The 20971-nt window shown below is 44.3% G+C and overlaps 2 protein-coding genes across 6 annotated transcripts; one reads left to right on the forward strand and one right to left on the reverse strand.

Moving 5' to 3' along the window:
* Positions 1-749: 749 nt before the first annotated feature.
* LOC119019730 (zinc finger protein OZF-like) lies at positions 750-6392 on the reverse strand. 2 transcript variants are annotated; one of them, XR_005075139.1, is made up of 3 exons: positions 6104-6392; positions 3127-5466; positions 750-3017 (listed from the first exon to the last, which is right to left on the reverse strand). XR_005075139.1 is itself a non-coding variant. In XM_037098551.1 (2 exons), the coding sequence occupies exons 1-2, from the start codon at positions 6273-6275 to the stop codon at positions 4106-4108; spliced, it is 1533 nt and encodes a 510-aa protein (XP_036954446.1). In that variant the 5' UTR covers positions 6276-6392; the 3' UTR covers positions 750-4105. The 2 variants fall into 2 exon arrangements, 1 of the variants encoding a protein (XP_036954446.1); XM_037098551.1 differs by having other exon boundaries at positions 750-5466.
* On the forward strand, positions 5972-19942 carry dglucy (D-glutamate cyclase). Of its 4 annotated transcripts, XM_037098547.1 has the most exons (16): positions 5972-6025; positions 6758-6956; positions 7751-7830; positions 11552-11705; positions 13454-13540; positions 13698-13845; positions 14719-14869; positions 15070-15192; positions 15276-15506; positions 15851-15968; positions 17166-17308; positions 17565-17664; positions 17817-17965; positions 18059-18178; positions 18680-18840; positions 19051-19942. In XM_037098547.1, the coding sequence occupies exons 3-16, from the start codon at positions 7758-7760 to the stop codon at positions 19204-19206; spliced, it is 1914 nt and encodes a 637-aa protein (XP_036954442.1). In that variant the 5' UTR covers positions 5972-6025; positions 6758-6956; positions 7751-7757; the 3' UTR covers positions 19207-19942. The 4 variants fall into 4 exon arrangements, with proteins under 4 accessions (XP_036954442.1, XP_036954445.1, XP_036954444.1 ...); XM_037098550.1 differs by lacking the exon at positions 11552-11705 and having other exon boundaries at positions 6002-6025; XM_037098549.1 differs by lacking the exon at positions 6758-6956 and having other exon boundaries at positions 6007-6025.
* Positions 19943-20971: the final 1029 nt, after the last annotated feature.

Consider the following 20971-nt stretch of genomic DNA (forward strand, 5'->3'; position numbering starts at 1 on the left):
GGTAGACATTCGGACATAGGCAGTGAAAAACTAGGTGAGTCTCCTTGTAGGTTTGAGACCTGACCCTTCATAACAGTACGTTGGTCCAGTACCTCCTGCACAGGGGTATACTCAGGATCCAACAATTGGTGCCCATGTGAGGTTGCATGGCTGCATGAATCCTTGCACCCAAAAGAACCTCAGCAGAGAGCCAGCTGCTGTTCGTGTGAGACGACCTGAGAGAGGCATGCAGCAGAAAGGACACCTGTCCAACACCGGTGAGGGGGGATCAACCAGAGCGAGGGGATCTCCAGGCGGTATGTAAATACTTATACTAAGCATTTAGTTTTGTTTCTGCATCGACTGTGCTGTCGGGAAAACCACCAACGCGCTGTAGTCAGTTCAGTTTGTCATTCGGTAAACAAAAGTCCATTTGTCCTGAACTCACTTTCTGTCTCACTGTCTGACTTTTTTAACTCTAACACATACTCCTCATTACATTTTACAGTTAGCACACATGTCATTTCAGCTGCAAATGTGAAATTCTCGCACTGTTGAGCCGAGAGTAATCATTGCCTTTAGTTATTGTTATGATTGCATGATTATTTTAAAGTGCAGCGTTTGAGTACCTTTTCTTTATATCCATATATCTGAGGGGACTTTTTGAGCATATATTATAATTACATCTCTGGGTTAGTGAAGTAAAGGCATTGATTGACTGACGGGAATCTAACTTTGATAAATAAAACAATCAAATCTTGTTCATTAAATCTAGTCTGTACTTGAATATTAAGTTTATTAAAACACAGATCTGATATCAGAGAAGGTTAAAAACATTAGATCCACCCAGCTTGGTACAGAATGTATCATCACAGCACCAGACGTCACTCAGAACATCACACACCAACATAAAATATGAGTGTCACAGGCGCTGTAACGTCTCAGGTCAACTACACGTCAATGCATAAATTCAAACAATATTGTAAGACAGATTTTAACAAGTTATCTTGGCCATCTCAGGAAAATGAATGTTATACATAAGTACATAGAGGTCTTCAAAGGTCCACCCAGACCTGAACCAGGAGATGCATTTCTTTACTAATGGACAGCAAAAAGAGAGGCTAATGTTCCTGTTTTATATGCACACAGAAGATTATCAAGACAGAAACCCGACCACTGATGTAAGGTGACAAATAAGTAGGTGTTATATGGTCAATTGGGACCGAGTTGGATCCATAATTCTCATTTCTGCGTGGGTCCAGTCCCAGCTTTCAACTAACTGACAGGTCCAGTTCAGTTCAGGGTGAAACACTTCTGGGTATTTTTGGACTGACACAAACATTCGGACCAGTGAAGACCTTTAAAATGTGGTACTTAAATACTTGTGGTTACACTGCAATATACACTTGTTCAATACTTCCCCTCATCAGACTGACAGTAACAAATTGTTCCTTCACTTCACAACATTAAAACACCTCGTGCAAGTTATTTACATAGTAAAAACAATTCTTTTCATTCTTCTACTCTTCATGTCAGTCCCGTCTCCAGACTTGATGAAAAGATTTAGTTATCTTTAGACTTCAGGGTGATGATGTTAGTTTTACATCATCAAATTTGAAAAGATTTCTGGTTAAATATACATGAGATTAAAAAACACCACTTTGTGAGCTTTGACATGAAAAGTGCCCCCTTTAGGACTTTAGTAACGCTTGGGTTGTTATTGCTTGCAGTTACTGAAATCCCCCAATCCATCAATCAGTCTGCCAATAAAAAACAGATAGTTTAATTGTTCAAATTCTTTGACCACAACATGAAGTGCATCATCTAAAGTTTGTGTTGTGTTGCATGAAGTGTGATCACGCTAATGCGACTGGAAAATAAATAAAAAATGTAAAATTACTTTTAAAAACATAAATGACAGAAAACACAATCCTCTCATTTACCTCAGAGAGAACATTATCGACAGGTCGAACATTTGTAGAAACTATGAATCAGTGTCTGGTTCAATCCAACAAGCCATGTTATTTCACACTAGTTGGCTTCTCTGTACGTTATAGATTTAACAACTTAATATTATTAAACCATGTTGTTTGCAGATTAACCACACAGGCCTAATGCAGTAGATATTAGTTTTTATCATGGGTGTAGATATACAACATATAAATTATAACAAACTAGAGCATGAATAACAACAATAACATACATCAAAAGGTGCCAATTTATGAGTTCAATTCAATAAACCTACTTTACAGTAGGTTATAAATCACTTAAATAAATACATTTCAACACATTTTTCAAACTCAGCAGCTTGGTCAGTGCCCTTAAGCTTCAAATCGTGAGGCTCTACACTTCTGAAAAAAGGCTCTGTGCTCAAGTTAGCAACAATTAGTAATACAAAATGTCCAGTTAGACTCATTTAACATACATGAAGTCACTGACATAATGTACGTGACATCAGTGATGTCATTTATGAAGCCTAACTTTATTCACTTAAAATTAAAAATAAATCACTCTTGGCTCTTGGTCACAAACGGGTCACGAACCCTGGTCTCCAAAAGTAAAGTCCTGTTAGTGACCCAGTTTGTACCACAGCATCAGACTGACCAAGCTGTTGGAGAAGTCGTGTTGGGAGTGAGCACAGCCTGATTGTTTATATGGTTCAGAAGGATTGCTAATATTGCTAAGTACACCCTCACTGACAGAAATGGAATGGAGAGAACATTATAGAAACTCTCAGAATAACAAATACAAGTCAGTGGGAATTATTGCACAGCTGTCGTATTGAGCTACATAAGATTCAGCCACCTCATGAACTGGCAACTGAGTGACAGCAAAACAAAACACAGGCATGTTTAATTGAAACAATACACAAACTGGTCAAACTGTCACATGTTTGCTTTAACCACTCACCCTCAATGGCACCATCTGCAGTTCTAGGACCAGCGACCAGCCTGTGTCCTCCTGCACCTCAAAGTTGCTGTTCATCCAGTCTTCCATCAAAATCATTGTCCAGCAGGTTGTAGATATCCATTTTGCCTCTTTCACGAGAGGAGCGAAAAGATTATCAGTCAAAGTCCTCTGCTAAAGTGCATTGCTAACATTGGAATATAAATTAAATGGCCAAGGAAAATAAGTTTATTATTATACCTAAATATAGTTCCATCAAGGCAATTGCTTGAGTTATTTTCAAATGTCTACAGTAGAAATGTAAAGTGAACATCCTCCATGCATTGCAGCTCATTCAGTGGTCCATCAGCCTCACTGGGATCCAGTCCTGGGTGAGTCCGGCCCGGACATCTGAGCACAGCTCTCCATCAGCCCCATGGCGTAGTCCTGCCATTGCTGTGCCCCAGGTCCAAATCCATCTTGGTCACTACAACAAGCTAACTGTTGAGTTTGCTGTGGCAAGTAGCTATTCACTGCTGTGTAATTTCTTTTGGTGAAATAATGCTATCCCTTTATTAGCAATTACAATTCAAATGAATAATTTCTTGGATAAAAATGCTGTCTACACCGATCAGCCTAAACATCAGAATAAGAAGGTCCTGGCCTTCATATTGATGCTGCTTTACACAAACCATCCATCCAAACACATCCCCCCTCATGGCAGTGGCATTCCTCACTGGCTGTGGGTTCCTTGCAGGATAGTACAGAAAAAAGTGATCAAGGTATCCACCTGGCCAGAGCTCATCCATGGGATGTTCCAGAACTAACTTATAGATGCCCTACCTCGCAAGCTGGAGTACTCAGTGGATCAGTCCATGGAGGGCATCCTTGGAGGGAATGATGCCCTCATTTGAGTCCTGCAACTTGCAACATAGGGCCTCCCGAGACTGGACTTTGTCCAGCACATCCAACAGTTGCTCAATCAGATTAGGATCTGGGGGATTTTGAGGCCAGGTCGACAGCTTGAGCCCATTGTCACACTCCTGGAGTTGTACCAAAGCAGTTTTGATTGTGTCGCCGGGTGCATTGTTGGGGGAGGCCACTGCCACTGGGGATGTACTCAATCTGTCGCAGTGTCTGGTAGATGGTGTGTGTCAAGGGTCTGTGGGTTCTCTGAGAGTCGTGTCCATGAAACACTAGATCTGAATCAGCTCTCACATATTTTGCTGAGACGAGGCTACTATCCCGCATGTGTTCTCACATGTCTTGCCAAATGAGACGAATCATAGAATCTTTTCCCGCAGGTTGTGCAAAGGTAGGGCTTCTCACCTGTGTGGGCTCTTCTCATGTGGACTGTTAAGTCACCGCTAAACCTGAAATCTTTCCCACAAGTTTTGCATGTAAAGGGCTTCTCACCTGTGTGAACTCTCATGTGGACATTCAGTTTTGCCAATTCAATGAATCTTTCCCCGCAAACCTTGCAAACGTGTGGCTTCTCGCCTGTGTGGATTCTCATGTGGACATTCAATCTTGACATTTCAATGAAACTCTTTCCACAGGTCTTGCAAACGTACGGCCTCTCACCTGTGTGGATTCTCAAGTGTACTTGTAATTTTGACATGTCAATGAATCTTTTCTCGCAGGTCTTGCAAACGTAAGGCCTCTCACCTGTATGGCTCCTTCTCATGTGGACTTTCAAGGCACTGCTGAATGTAAAATCTTTCCCACAGGTTTTGCAAGAATATGGCTTCTCACCTGTGTGGATTCGAATGTGGGAGCTCAACACCTTTGCATGACTGAAAGTTTTACCACAGGTGTCGCAGGAGTACTGCCTCTCACTAGAATGGGTCCTTGCATGATTTTTCAAATCTGATGCCTGACTGAATCTTTTCCCACATATGTTGCAGGGGTACGGCTTCTCACCTGTGTGGGTCCTCATGTGGACTTTCAAGCCACTGCTAAATCTGAAATCTTCCCTACATATTTCACAAGAATACGGCTTCTCCCCGGTGTGGATTCTTGTATGGGCGGTCAATATCGATGTCTGACTGAATCTTTTTCCACAGGTGTTGCAAGAATATGGCTTCTCGCCAGTGTGGCTCCTCAGGTGTGTATTCAATTTGGACTTATACTTAAAAGTCTTTCCACATATGCCACATATGACAGACTTTTTACCTGGGTGAGTATCATAGTTAATCTCTGAGAAATTAGAGTTGTTTGCATCATCACTTTTGCCTCTGTGACGTCTTCCCTTTTGTTTTCGCTCTCCATCTCCAGCTGATCCCGAGTCTCCATGTTTTCCTCCTTTCTGGTCTCGGCTCTCAGCTACATGAGAGTCGTTAGAGAGGAGCTGGTGGTCACTTGTTGGTTCTGCTTCACTGTGGTCACTTTCCTCATAAGCTGGAGTCAACATGACGGTTTCCGTCTCCACCTTCAGTACAAGCTGCTCTCCCTCCCGACTGGTGCAGAGTTCCTCCTGTTCCTCTTTAATCTCTGGAGGCTCTGGGTCCTCTTGGTCCAGACTGGAGTTCCTCTCCTGGTTACAGAGCTGCTGGTCAGCCAGAACCTCCTCCTCCTTACAGACATGTTGCTGTGGGAGCTCTGGAGAGACACACAACAAAGTCAGAAGATCTCAAGGTCATGGTAAATACATAAATAGACATGTGAACAGAGTAGGACCAGTATAAACTGACCAGCCATCACATTAAAACCACTGACAGTTAGGTGAACAGCATTAGTGATCATTGTTCTGTTGAGAAGACTAATAGCAGGATATATACAAAAAAATCTGGGAGTATATGCAAAATCACAATACATCTTGAACTCAATGTATTTTTGTTTTTTCAGATTAAAAAGGTTCATAATGAAGAAAAACAAGTGCCAAACTTCACCTCAAATATATCCCATTAAAGAATGTTCTTGTGTTCGCCCAAGCTTTATATAACATACAGAGAGAGTAGAGACATGTTGTGTTTACTACAGGTATATTCTCCACTTCGGCAGAAAGATCATCACACATACAGTGCGTGTTCTGTTTTTTGAAGGAAATGTTCACGTCTTTTGTTCTGCTTCCATAGAGGTCTCATACCAGAACGGCACCGAGGAGAGCCGCGTGCACTCAGACACTACGGAGGCCCGGAGGGGAATGAACCAAAACCAGGTAAAAGAAACGTTCCCTCTCGTTTCCACTCCAGGGCTCTGAACATTAGTCTTATTAAAATAAGAAACTTTTACTCACCTATCCTGTGTAACTTTACTTGGGGTTTCCAGCAGATATCCAGCATGACGCGCTGCCGATCGATCTCTTCCTCGTACTGGACGATAGTTGTTTTAAAAACTCTGAATATTTCTTCAGCAGCAGCAGTTAGTCGCTCGTTGACAAACTCTCTCAAACTCTCAACTGAACTCATTCTTCTTTAATTACTCGTTCAATAATGAGCTGCGCTGTGACTCAGTACCGTCTTCACTTCATTCATTACACACAGCCAGCTAACGCTGCTAGCTGCTACTGTTTACTTCCGCTGGGTGTCACGCTCTAAAGCTCCGACAGGGGAAGTGCGGAGGCATTTAGTTCCGTACAAATCTTTCAAATATATCTGACTAAAACTTAACGCTCAAAAGTTATGGTAAAAACTATTAGATTATTTAACATTTTCATATTCAATTGTTTTTTTTTTAAATCTGTTAAATTAACCAACATCACAGGTGTGATTCATGACACAATTCAAACAAGTACATGTAGAGAGAGAGGGTATGAGTATGAAAAATATTCAAAATATGACTAAATAATGAAAGAGAAACAACCTAAGCAAATGAATCAAGGGTCAAATGTAAGACAGAAAATTCAATTTGAAAAACTTCTTTTGGGTCACGTGACGATGTAATTACACAGTTTGGCCGCTACGAAGACTCTGTGGAGCTTGGCGCTGTTCACCGGAGCCCGAGGACAAGAACCAGAAGAAGAACCAGAAGGAGGAAGTGACATCACAGAGGAAGACAAAGTGTAAACATGGAGACGTCTCGTCTGGCTGCTGACAGACTCAGAACTTTGTGAAGTCCATTTAAGGTCCATTTAATCAGCAGTCTGTGAGGTGAGAGCCGGAATGTCATTAAAGACAAAATATGAAGAAGTTTAAGACAGACTTTAAACAATAAGATCAGACAGGATTTATCATTGACACCGCGACTGACTGACACGTTCATCAAGAAAATAAAGTTTGTCTTCATCGTCTTCATGATAATTTCTCTAAAGTCTCTGGCTCGAAGTCAGACCAGCACGATGAACTCCTCATGTTGTCTCTGATGCCAGAACCTCTAAATAATGCTGTTTTTTGTCAGTTTGATCCGTCATCACTGAAAGCTTCCAGCATTTCTCCTCAAAACTTTTGAAGACATTTATAGTAAATTGTGAGGATGGTCAGACGGCTCGTGCAGGTGTGTAAACCTTCAGGATGATGGAGACGTGTGAGGAGTCACCCACGATATGATTCCTAATGAGTTGCCCACGATAACAATAATATCACGATACAGTGATCTTGCGATAATCGATACACTGCTGAAAAGGCAAAGTGCAGGATATCATGATATGTTGCTGTAGCGATATTTTGTCCCACCCTTAACATGTTGTCAGTAGAGCCAGTTTGTTCTGGTCCTGTGGTCCAGTTGAGCGTGATGTTTGATAAAATGCTAAATGTCTAACCAGAGGTCCTTTATATGAAGATATAAGTGAACCAGCACGAACCCTCTGCACGATCAGCTTTGCTGTTTCTCAGCAGCAGCATCAGTCCTTCAGTCTGATTTTTACGTTTTTACATCCTGAATGACATAAATGCAGGTTTGACTGTGATAATGTGACCTTTGAACTGAACAAACTCTTGTCTTGTAGCTGCAGCATGCTGACGGCTGTCAGAGCCTCCGGGTGCCTCAGACCCCTGAGGAGAGTGTGGAGCTGTGCTATGAGCTCAGGTAAACACTGTCTTCTTCTGTTTGGGAATAAAACTCAAGATTCTAATGTAAGAAGTGGAACTAACTGTGTCACTGTAACTCAGCAGCACAGCGTATTATTTAAGATGACAGTAAGGTCGTCATTGTGATACTGTTGGTAGTTTTTGTTGGACCCCGTCTGTATCTCACTGCAGCTGACCATTATTGTCATTGTTGATGATTTTGTGGAAATTTGTCAAAAAAACCTAAATCAAACTTCAAAATCTTCCTGTTCCCCTCATGGACCTTATTGATCAAGTGTTCCAGAATCAGAATCAGAAACAGGTTTATTACCAGGAAGGATTTTACACCAACAAGGAATTTTTCTTGATGAATAAGGTTGAAGACAATAAACAATAAATAAACACTGACTATTATATATACATTATAAAATAAACAAAACAGATACGTAAGTGTAGGATGACTGATACATACAGATGGGAGAGCTGCACAGGAATGACAAAACAGATTAAAAACGATAAAAGATCGGTGTACCAGACGTAGATGGAGGAGGTGAGGATGGTGTAGAAGTGCACCATCGTCGTCTTTGGCAGGTTGAACTTCCTCAGCTGTTGTATGAAGAACATCCTCTGTTGTGCTTTTTTGGTGAGGGATCTGATGTTCAGCTCCCATTTTAGGTCCTGAATCTTAAGTCCAGATGCTGGAGGGTGTAGTGCAGGGCCATGTTTACTGCATCGTCTACAGACCTGTTGGCTCTGTAGGCAAACTGCAGTGGGTCCAGGAGTGGGTTGGTTAAGGATTTGATGTGGGACAACACCAAGAGCTCAAACGACTTCATGACCACAGAGGTCAGGGCGACGGGTCTGTAGTCATTCAGTCCAGTGGCCCTTGGCGTTTTGGGGACGGGGATGATGGTGGAGACTTTGAAGCAGGCTGGCACATGACATGTCTCCAGTGTGGTGTTGAAGATCCGTGATCTCTGTGAACACTGGAGACAGCTGGTCAGCACAGTGCTTCAGGGTGGATGGAGAGACGGAGTCTGGTCCGGCTGCTTTGCGGGGGTTCTGTGTGTTGAAGAGCTTGTTGACGTCCTTCTCCTGCAGACAGAGAGAACAGAGGCTCAAGACTTTTTTCCCGGGCCGTGAGCCGGAAGAAGAAAGACGGCGGCGTCTTTCCTCCGAAATCATCGCAAGCAAGAGCGCCATTGTTTGTGTAATTATCATGTGCACCATATACGAAGTGTACAAAGATGTAGCTTCATCTCGCTCTTCGTACACCATCTTTCTCAAATGCCGAGGCAGCTGGTGATGTAAAGAGGTCAGCCGGAGGTGTTTCTGTTACCACTAGTTGAAATGGGCACAGCGCCACCTAGTGTACCAGGGTATGACATGCTTCCGCCCAATAATTCAATTTTCTCACGGGCATGTATACTCGGACAATTGTAGTTGTCTGATTGAGCAGCAGAGTCGAACTATGGCTGTAATCTGACTAATATGTGCAGGTAAACACACTCAGTGTGTCTGTGTGTGTGTGTGTGGGGGGGGGGTTAAGTGGAGAAGCCCAGCCCTGCTGAGCTGGGTGGTGTCAGGACTGTCCCTTTGTCTTTTAAAGTGACAGCAGAACTTGTTCAGATCTTTTGATAGTCGCAGGTTGTTGCTGGAGTTGGGGGGGCGTTTAGGTGAGAACTGTTGTCGGGGTTTCTCAGAGTACTGTTGTTTAGCTTGTTTGTCTGGTAGTCGGTGACATCACAGCCAGCAGAGTCATTAGTGACGTTGTCTCCTAACTGAAACGGCAACTCACAGAACTGAACCAGAACCAGCTCTCCCCTCAGTAGCCGTTTTTAGACAGAGCAGCAAGCCACCAGTGTGCCCGTCCATTTGGCGGCTCGGTCCGCGGTTTTAGACAGAAGGCGACAAATTGTGGGTCTGTTTTGGTCCGCTGATGTTCCTCCTCGGAGGGAACACTTTTTCCCGCCTCGCCTGCTATCTAAAAACAAGGCAGAAATGTGCCGGCCTCTGCGTGAGGTGGGCGGAGGTGTCGATGACCTGCACTGATGTGTGACCCACAGCCGGGGAGTTTTAAAACCAAGAAACAGCTGATCACAGCAGTCAGTCCATCACTTCATCCGCGGACATCAAGATGAACAACTGGACAGCTGCAGAGATCCAGGAGATGCAGCGTCTCCTCGGTCTCTGCAGCTGTTTGGTTGTGTTAGCTTGTTGTTGTAGCAGCAAGCTAAGGACGGTCGCTACTTTCAAATTAAAAGCCCCCCGCTAAGAACCCAGTTCTAAACTCCAGTAGGGTGCAATGTAAAGCTCTTATTTTGAAGACATATTTGTTCTTCTTCTGACTTCGAGCTCCACGTCACGTCACATGTTTACGCCTCAGAGGCTTTTGGAAAAGGAGGAATATTACACCTCGGTTTTACAAAGACAGGAGCCTTTTCTATCTAAAAGGGGCTCGTCTGAGACCGCGGACACAAATTAATACTTCATGTTTGGTATTTTACTCTGTGCTCAGACAGTCGGGTTGTGGTAGCAGATGAGATACTGGGTCAGGATCAATCATATGAATAGGTTTTAAAATATCCCTTGCAGTCCCAACTGAGCTCTAACATCCATCTTGATAAAGACCAATGTTTGAAGCAACCTTTTATAATGACAGTGTTGAAATAAATGAGCAGCAGGTGTTGCCACAGGTCACCCAACGCCAAAGACAGGAAGGGGCCTGGGTAAGAACACATCACAAGTATGAGAATAATAAGTGGCAAGCACTGGATGATCATAACAATGAAAGGGTGATCCAGGAGGGCGGGGCCACCTGGAGCACGGGTATATAAGATGGAAGATCAGCGAGAGTTCTCAGTTCACCCCGGGGTGCCTCATGTATTCTGTGTTTGGGAATAAACACCTTTTGGACTGAAGACCTGCTGCCTCACCTCTGATGTGAGACTCCAGCTGTGAGCATATTTTACAGTTAGTGAGTGAGTTGTTGATTGTAGAGATAAGAAAAGTAGTTCTCCACTACCGGCTTAACAAAATGTTGGAGGATGTTTGATGTGGATCAGCTCAGCTGCCTCTCATTCTCTCTTCAGAAACCTTTTTGTTCTGAATAGCACTGTTTCATCTCAACAGGTTTTCTCTTTGAAACACTCAGAGAGCAAAGATTAACCACATCCAAGCCTTCTTTATTTGATCATTAACCTGAAACAGATAACAGACTGAAGCAGAAACCAGTTTCTCTGTAGCTCAGGAGGTCGTTGGAGTTGTAGCAGCTTCTTGAGGTGTTTGTTCTGTGATGCAGCAGTCGGTTTACTTAAGTTCTCTGACTCCTGCTGAGTTGAGGCTGTTGATCAGGAAGGAAGATCCCAGAATCAGAACCACAACTGGATTAGCTAACGGTAAGAAACTAAAAGATAGAGAAACTACTGGCTTGTGTTTGTCTCGTGCAGAATTACAGTTTAACTGTGTGTTGACTTCAGCAGCTCCATGAAGCCTTCAGCTTAATAAACCTGTAAATCTGGTCTGAGATCAGTTAGTGATGTGTTCTCTGCTGCAGACTGTGATCACAGCAGACGAGCTGATGGAAACATCTGATGTTTAAATCAAGTCTCAGCTGCTTCAGTTGTTCAGCGTGCAGCTAAAAGCAGCTCCAGAACTGTTCTGTGGACCACGACACTTCACCTGACGCGTGTGTGTGTGTGTGTGTGTGTGTGTGTGTGTGTGTGTGTGTGTGTGTTCAGGATACCAGCAGGCTAACGTCGTCATCCTGCCCAGTCACCTGGCAGATGACTTTGAGACATTCTGTCATAGAAATCCTGCCCCCTTGCCACTCCTTTATCGCAGCCAATCAGGAGAGACTTCCTGTCCACCTCTCGCCAAACATGCTGACATAAGGTAGAAAACACACGCACACACACACACACACGCACGGACATCTGTCACTCTGGCTGTGTCTTGATCTTCTTCTTCTTCTTGCTCTGCTGTGACGATGCGTTCATCAGCGAGTCGTTCAGAATAATTAGCGAGTCATCTCTGATTGAGGAGAATCTTGCTCCTCTCTTTCCTGCCGATTAATGATTGATTTCTGTCTCAACAAGAGTCGGATGATTTCACATCAGGACTGGTTTAATGTTCGAGCTGATCTGTTAAACATTCACCACGATGTGCTGAGCTGACCGTCACTCTGAGCATCAGCAGGACGCAGACGGACCAGCTGATTATAAGACACCGACACCAGACTGTCACACATGGCTCGGCTGGAGAACTGCAGCTCGCTGAACCAATCACCATGAATCAGTTCATCTATGAAATGTGAAAGAAAAGTGAAGCGTGCTCGTTACAGATCCTCAGAGCTCAAAGTGACGTCATCATGTCACTTCTTTCATTCAGCCAGTCCAAAACCCAAAGACTCCTCAGTTACAGACAAACCTCACATTCAGCAAATTATCAGAACAGTTGGTAATTAATTATCTTCCGATCTCTTGAATTAATGGACTGATTTATCCACAACACTCTGATTGGTTACATGTTGTAAGTAATTGCTTATAGAGTACTGAAGCCCCGCCCCCTCCTTGATCAAACCTTTGTCTGGTACTGAAGAGAGACAGATAAAGTATTGATCCTAAACTGTGTCATGAATCACACACGATGTTTGTCAGTTTGTCATGGAACTAATGAAACATCAGACTGAAGACACGTCGTTATAAACACGTCACAGAGTCGTTAGTGACGTCACAGAACTGAACCAGAACCAGCTCTCCTCTCACTGAACTGAACCAGAACCGGCTCTCCTCTCGCTGAACTGAACCAGAACCGGCTCTCCTCTCACAGAACTGAACCAGAACCGGCTCTCCTCTCACTGAACTGAACCAGAACCGGCTCTCCTCTCACAGAACTGAACCAGAACCGGCTCTCCTCTCACTGAACTGAACCAGAACCGGCTCTCCTCTCACAGAACTGAACCAGAACCGGTTCTCCTCTCACTGAACTGAACCAGAACCGGTTCTCCTCTCACAGAACTGAACCAGAACCGGCTCTCCTCTCACAGAACTGAACCAGAACCAGCTCTCCTCCCACAGAACTGCAGTTTTCATTGTGTTTTCTGACCCAGTTGGCTCCATGCTGGTTCTGGTGCCGTGCTGATGAGACGATGCAGTTCACTAAGCTTTAACACAAAACCACATGAGGTTTGACTTTAATTACAACAAACTGACAAACATCGTGTGTGAGATTCTGACCCAGTTCAGACCGGATCAGTACTTTATCTGTCTGTTCACTACCAGACCGAGTGGTTCTGGTCCAGTGGAAGAGGCGGGGCTTCAGCTCTCTTAGCACTGAATAATCTGACTCTGTAAAGTAACTAGTAAAGTTCCGTTCTGTTTTCTTTTCCACTTTTCTGTGAGGGTCACAGGGATGTTGCCACTTTTCCCCCCTAAGGGGCTGCGAGGTTACTGGGGCCAAATCCAGTTTAGTCAGTGTGCGAAGGCCAGGGAACAGCCTGGAGGAGGCGCCAGCTCATGGCAGGACCCTTACTGATGGCAGAGGCTGCCACACACGACTGCCAACTGCACAACTAAAGTATCAGCCAGGAAAAAACAAACTACTGCAACATGATGTGTGTTTGTGTCCGTCTGTGTCTTCAGGACGGACGTCTCTCAGTTCTGTGTGTATGAAGACGGCCAGCTGGTGAAAACCGTGTCCAGCTTGCAGACGTCCAGCACTCAGCACAGGTACGCTTCCTTCCATGTTCATCTTCCTTCATCACTTTAAACCCGACCGTGTGTCAGTTGTTTGTCATCACCGTTCAGTCAGCTGACACACTTTGTTTTCATAAAGAAATCAAAGAAAATCATCTTGGCTTCACTTCGTCTCTTTATCGTGTTCCAGGAACTCGTCGGAGGCTTCGAGTGGCGTCTCCTGGTCAGACATGGTGTGTTTCTACCTGGGCTGCAGTTTTGGCTTCGAGGGCAGCATGAAGAAGGCCGGAGTCCCTGTCAGGAACGTGGAGCAGGGCGCCAACGTCAGCATGTTCAGGGTACGGTCCAGATATCAGCACAGGTCCGATATCAGCACAGGTCCAATATCAGCACAGGTCCGATATCAGCACAGGTCCAATATCAGCACAGGTCCAGATATCAGCACAGGTCCAGATATCAGCACAGGTCCAGATATCAGCACAGGTCCAATATCAGCACAGGTCCAATATCAGCACAGGTCCAGATATCAGCACAGGTCCAATATCAGCACAGGTCCAATATCAGCACAGGTCCAGATATCAGCACAGGTCCAATATCAGCACAGGTCCAATATCAGCACAGGTCCAGATATCAGCACAGGTCCAGATATCAGCACAGGTCCAGATATCAGCACAGGTCCAGATATCAGCACAGGTCCAATATCAGCACAGGTCCAGATATCAGCACAGGTCCAATATCAGCACAGGTCCAGATATCAGCACAGGTCCAATATCAGCACAGGTCCAGATATTCACACAGATTATTCTGAATGTTTCAAACCAGTTGGAACGGGAGAGACTAAAGACTGGAAATGCTGCCAACTCACCCAAAATGCCAAAACTTTTCCAGGTTCATGTCGGGTCGAGCTGAACTCTCCAAATGCTTAAGTTGTGAATTTAGACAAGTTCGGCCCTCAAACCTGTGACAAGGCAGCTGGGAGACGTTCAGCAGAGATGTTGAGTTGAGTGAAGGGAAAAAAAAACTTTAAAAAATCTTAGAAATGAATCTGGAGGTCAGCTGTAGGAATCCACGACCGGAACCGGGAAAAGTTCTGGATTTTGGCTGAGTTGGAACAGAAAAACCCGTAAAAAAGAGTGTGTGTGTGTGTGTGTGTGTGTGTGTGTGTGTGTGTGTGTGTGTGTGTGTGTGTGTGTGCGCGTGTGTGCGTGCAGACTTCAGTTCCCTGTGTTCCTGCAGGAGTGTTCTGCTGCCCTCTAGTGGTCACTATGCGTCCTGTTCCAGCTGCCATGTTGGATGCTACAGTGGAAGTGACTCACCTCAACCCGCTAGCACATGGAGCCCCTGTACATATAGGAGACCCAGGTACACACACACACACACACACACACACACACACACACACACACACGGTTTATTTTCCATCCCGGGGTTTTCAGGTCTGTCCTGTCACGTCCACTGTGTTGGAGATAACTCACGGGAGTACACACGATTAATGACTTCGTCCCTTTACACTTTGTACTTCCATGTCTCACTGTGTGACTCTGGGTTATGTGTGTGTGCAGCTCTCCTCGGGATACACGACCTGTCCAGACCAGACTACGGTGACGGGGTGGAGCTGCAGCCCGGTGACGTCCCGGTGTTCTGGGCCTGTGGAGTCACTGCCATAGAGGCCATACTGAGCAGCAGTGAGTCATCTGATTGGCTTCTTCTGTACTGACTCCACGATGTCCTCAGCGTCTGCAGTGTTTCTTGTTCTGTCTCTTTTCAGAGCCGTCTCTGGCGTTCAGTCACTCCCCGGGCTGCATGTTCCTGACAGACGTCCCAGACTCCTCCTCTCCTCCACCCTCTGACACTGTGCGCTCCCCCACCTCGGATCACAGTCTGGATCTGATCCCTCGCAGCTTCCTGCTGTCCCAGAATCCCTTGTTGTACAGTTTGGTGTCTCACAGGGCCATGGAGAAAATCAGACAGCTGGAGACGATTATCGGAGAGGACCCAGGTGAACACACAGGAAGTGATGTCATTCTTTAAGGAAACAGGTGGTGGTGGAATTTCATTTCAGCAGCTAAATGTTAAGCTAATGATTTAGCTCATTTAGAGTCCACAGTGATGAAAGTGTTTGACTTCAGTGACGTCTCATCACGCTGCGGTTGTGGCAACATGAACGCACGTGTTTAATGTTCAACAGTTATGAAATGCAAAAACAGAAACAAGAAGACTTGGCACAAAACATCAGACTGTATGTTACAAACATCTGCTGAGAAACCTGTGTAAAGTGTGAAACATGACAGAAGTGAAGTGACTCAGCCACTCGTGCTGATGTTTGTCTCTGTCTGTGTTCAGGGCAGCGAGGGATCAGAGCTTTGTTTGTTCAGGATGAACTCCTGCGCTCCTGTCTGTCACTCTCCCACGCCGCCTCTGTTGCCATAACAACCGGCTTCCCCACACACTACCAGCACAGGTACATAAACACCTGGCAGACAGGTAACTACACACTGTCAGCTACACAACTGTGTGTGGTTAAAGAGTCATCAGGCGGCTGATGTTCCGAGGTGGAGTCACCAGAACATGTTGTTAAAGGGATATTCCGGTGTAAGTTTAATCCACGTTCTGACACACCTTGAGTACAACCCCTCGAGAGATAAAGTTTGCGGACCGCTAGCTTACGTAGTTTTAGCATCCTCAGAAACGACCGCACAACAACAATACGCTGCAGTAAATGGGTCCAAGTATGAATCGCCATCAAAAAGCTACAAATGATGCTCAGAACAGCACCAAACTTCAGCAACATTACAAACAGGGTCCCAGCACATATTTCAAGACATCAAACATTTCATATCTTTGCCGGATTTGTCAGAAAAGATAAACAAAACTCACCACCGGAGAAGAAGCCTCCTTGTTGTGGGGAAGACCTGTGGGTTGATTACCGAGTGCAGTAGAGTCCCGCAGTAATGATCATCACTGAGCTGCAGAACTCTACTTCTTATTTATTCTTGTTTATTTATGGCGGACCCTGCCACCTTTCTAGCCTCAAACAGTGTTCTGGTAACTTATTTTCCTCTGAGAACAGCTGTTTGTATTATCACTCTTCACTTTGTTATTCACAGTATTGTGAATATTAAAATTCTGAGTTTGAATTTCTTCTATAAAACTCCAGAATGCTCCTTTAATAAAGCTGATGGAAGCTCTCCTGGTAAAGTACACAACTCATTCAGGTTTGAATCCTCTCTGCAGTTTTTGCTGCAGTAAATAAAAATTGACAGACTTAAAAACTCTTCAGACATCTGAGACTGAAGCTGAAAGACGATGACACTGTGAAGACGTCACGCTGAACGTCAGACCTTCGTTCTGCAGAAGACGTCCTAGAATTTGAATTAACAACTTTTGGAGACGTTTCTGTCTGCAGCTCGACTTTCTCTGCTGAAACACTGAGCTTCTGTTTGTATTCTGCCGTCAGAGAAACGTCTCTGAACTCAAGACAAAGAGATGAGTTAATGTTCTGATTTTTAAAAGCACTGGTTGAAAATATATACGAATGAAAAGACGTAGAAACATCAGCTGCAACAGGAAGCATCACAGCACAGTAACATCCAGGAAACTAAAGTACTGATCAATGTGTCGATCAAAGTATTGATTGTTGTTGGTGTTTCCTCTCCAGCCCTCCAGACGAGACAGATGGCCCACCAGGAGCCATCGCCATGGCAACCATGCTGCTGTCACTAGGGAAACAGGTGACGATGGTGACGGACAAGAGAGGCCTGGACATGAACCGGGCCATCATCGATGAGGCCGTGAGGACGGGTGGGGAAGACTTTACATGTCACATTCACAACATCAAATCTGTGACAAACACAAGTTTATGATTCTGATGCGATAATCTTCACAGAGGAACATAAATTAACTGTGTAGCAGTAAGAAGCTAATGTTAGGCTGCAAACAGACGACATCAAGTCACCACCAATAAAAATCTTATGACACAATTACCATCCAGGTTTTCTATAAACTGATCAATGTACAAGATTAAAGATAAAAAGCTTCTTCTTGCTTAACGACTCAGGTGTGCTGAAAAGTGCCGTGCCATTGGTCACCTTTGAAGACGGCGGCCCAGACTCTGCTCTGCACTTCCTGTGTCACCATGGAGACCGCAGTAAACCCAGGTGAGGATGAGTTCTGTGACTAGTCTGGGTTGGTTCTGATTTGTACACCTGAACACAGAACTGTTCCAGTCGGTCGACATGTTACCTGCAGAATGAGTCACATCACATCTGTCAGCTTCATGAGTGTCGAAGTAACGTGCTTGTGATTCCAGGTACGACCACCTGGTGGCGATAGAGCGCAGCGGACGTGCTGGAGACGGAAACTATTACAACATGAGAGGAATAAACATCAAACATCTGGTGGATCCCATCGACGACCTGTTCATCGCTGCCCAGGAGATACCAGGCATCAGTACGACAGGTAGGAGACGCATCACACACTCCGTTTCTTTATGTCACCATTTGTTTCTGTAGTTTGGATCCAGATTACTATTATTATCATTATTATTTTTAGGGATCGGTGATGGAGGTAACGAGCTGGGGATGGGTAAGCTGAAGGAGAAGGTGAGCACCTTGATGCCCAAAGGGAGTCTCATCGCCTGTGATGTTCCTGCTGACTTCGCCATCACTGCTGGTACGGAATCATTACACTGACTGAAGATTATATCGTTACTACACACTCCGACCTTGGAATATTAGCCACCTGATGAAGGTTGGACGACCAAAACCTAATATTTAATAAAGCTGATGAATACCTGTGCTGGTCAAGTTGTTTGCGGTTGATGCTCGCGGTTTGAATCCTCGTCATCCTCTCGTCTGAAAGTGTTCGCTCTGCCTCCACTGGACTCTTTAATATGTTTGTGCTTCAAGAATACGTTTATAATCACTCCACACACGAAGGGAACTGAGACATTCAAGTCCTTTACTGACCTGAGATCATCTATAGTTATGTTTCTCTGTCCAAACTACAACTGTCATTTTTCCCAGAGACATTTTCCTTTTTCCCTGGGTTAAAGTTGGTCAGACATTTCCTGCTTCTTATCACCGTCTCTTTCAAAAGACCAAACCAAGGCTACAGTACATGTTGCCACTGAAGTGAAGTATGTATAACTTCACGGGTCCCTCCCTCCTGCAGGAGTGTCTAACTGGGGAGGATATGCGGTGGCCTGTGGGCTCCACCTGCTGCACACCTGCCCCTCCCACCAGAGGTACCTGAGGAGAGGACTGGGACTGGAGCAGGGAACCCCCCGAGACCAGCTGCAGGACTGGACCGCTAACCTGCCGTCTGTGGAGAAGGTGACCACACACACACACACACACACACACACACACGCATACACACACTCACACTCTGAACAGTCATGGGTCAAAGTTGTTTTCCCGTTATACTGAGTTACATGTGATATTTTTTCTTGAGGTCAGCAGTTATTCATGTCATCATCACAGAATAATAAAGACAGCGAGGTCACCTCACAATGACCTGCACTCCCTCTGTTTCTCCACCAGGAGGAGTCCATCCTCTCCACTCTGGTGCGTTTCGGGATAAGAAGCGGGAAAACTGGTAACCTGGCCATGGAGGTGGACGGATTGACCTTTCACCCCACACACTCCGACATCATCACCAGACTGCTGGAGGTCACGCGGGGATCAAACTACTGTTAGAAAGGCCGACTGTGACGTTCCTCACGTCTGACCTGCAGAGCTCAGAACTTAAACGTGTTACAACAATTGAAGAACAAAAACACTTTATTAGTTCAGTAGATTGCCAGTTACCTTGTTCTCAAACAGCCTGAGTTCATTTTAATTGGATAAGACCAGTTTTGTTCTGAAGTCTTGAACTTCAGTTCAGAGTTAAACATGTTATTGTTTTAGAAACAGAGTTTGTCTCCTCGAGTTCTGGACAAAATGATCTTGTTGTCTCATTAGTTATTCCATGATAATGACCTAAATAACTCTCCAACTCTTAAGCAAATTAAATTGAACTTGCTATTGCCAGAAAGCTCAGGAAATAATTAGTCTGACCTGCAGCTGTTCAGAGCTTCTGTATTATCATGCTTATCCACAGACACAACTAATGACTGAGCTAATTAGCCGACTAACAACAAGAGCGAAGGGCCAGAATGAGGCTGCTGAATAGATCTGCCTTCCACTGTTTTGTTTTTACTGCTGAGCTTCATGTCTTATGATGTGTTAATATAAATACACAGTGTGTGTGTTCCTGTTCAGACACCTGATGACTTCAGATCAATAATACTGAACAGAACGTATTTGTCTCACGTTCTGATGGAAAAGAGCAAAAACTGAGTAGTCAGAAATATTTAAAAACTGCTCGAAGTGACTTTTGATTTGAATTTTGTATGATCAAAATATATTTTAGATTAAATATTATGACCAGAAGTTTTGTGTGTGTGTGTGTTGATCTTTTCTACGGTCATTGAACTTGACTCTTATGCTGCTCTCTTTATTAAAGTCAGGGCTGCAACATTATTAATGTATCAGTTATCTTCAACACTAATAGATTAATTCAGTGTCCAAAATGGCGTCTGCACTTTTATTTGTCCAACTAACAGTCCAAAACTCAAAGAAAACAGCAAATCATCACATTTAAGAAGCTGGAGGCAGACAGTGTTTGACCTGTTGTCAAACATGGGAATACGTCTGATAAATGCAGGTGAACTAACAACTGTCACCATGTTTACAGGCGAGATCCTTTATTAGTCTCACAACAGGGACATCTGCATTATTACAGCAGCAAAAAGGAGACAAAATGACAGCAGGTTGTATTCTGAGTCTGCTCGGTCAAACTCAGGTGGTGCACAGCTCCAAGACAGTGGAGTAGTTCCTCCTCGAAGCTGATCCGTCACCAAGAGATCAGGTGGGAGGCTGGAATCCCCATTACTTCTGTTCTCTGTCCGTCCAGAAGTCACAGCAACATTTCAAAGCACTCAAATCTCACACTTGAAAAATACCCAGAGGATCAAAATAAAGAGGAGAAACAACAACTGAATCTCTCAGTGGAAACGTGTTCACCTGCTGAATCAAATCTACTTTTGCAACAACCAACATCTGCGTAACTGAATGGAAACGACTTCCTGTTGAGAAGAGGTCACAGGACGTTCCTGTAATGAGAGCTGCATTTTAAACAATATGTTTTGTTGAACTAACCTTGTTTTATTATTATTATTTTATTATTATCTATTTTTACTTCATTACACTGTATTATTCAGACTTTTGTTAGCAGCAGTATTTCTTTGGAACAGTCGTCTAACTGCACCACAGTGAGGTTAAGATGTGTCGGCTCTCATGTTCAGCTCAGTGACATCATCCTGTTACTCTTTAAAAACCCTTCAACAGTATTTTCATGCCAACTTGCCTGAAAACATATATAATAAATTACTCATGTGACACCACTTGATCTTATTATAAA

The sequence above is a fragment of the Acanthopagrus latus genome, chromosome 5 (assembly GCF_904848185.1).
Source record: "Acanthopagrus latus isolate v.2019 chromosome 5, fAcaLat1.1, whole genome shotgun sequence".
Classification (NCBI taxonomy): Eukaryota; Metazoa; Chordata; class Actinopteri; order Spariformes; family Sparidae; genus Acanthopagrus; species Acanthopagrus latus.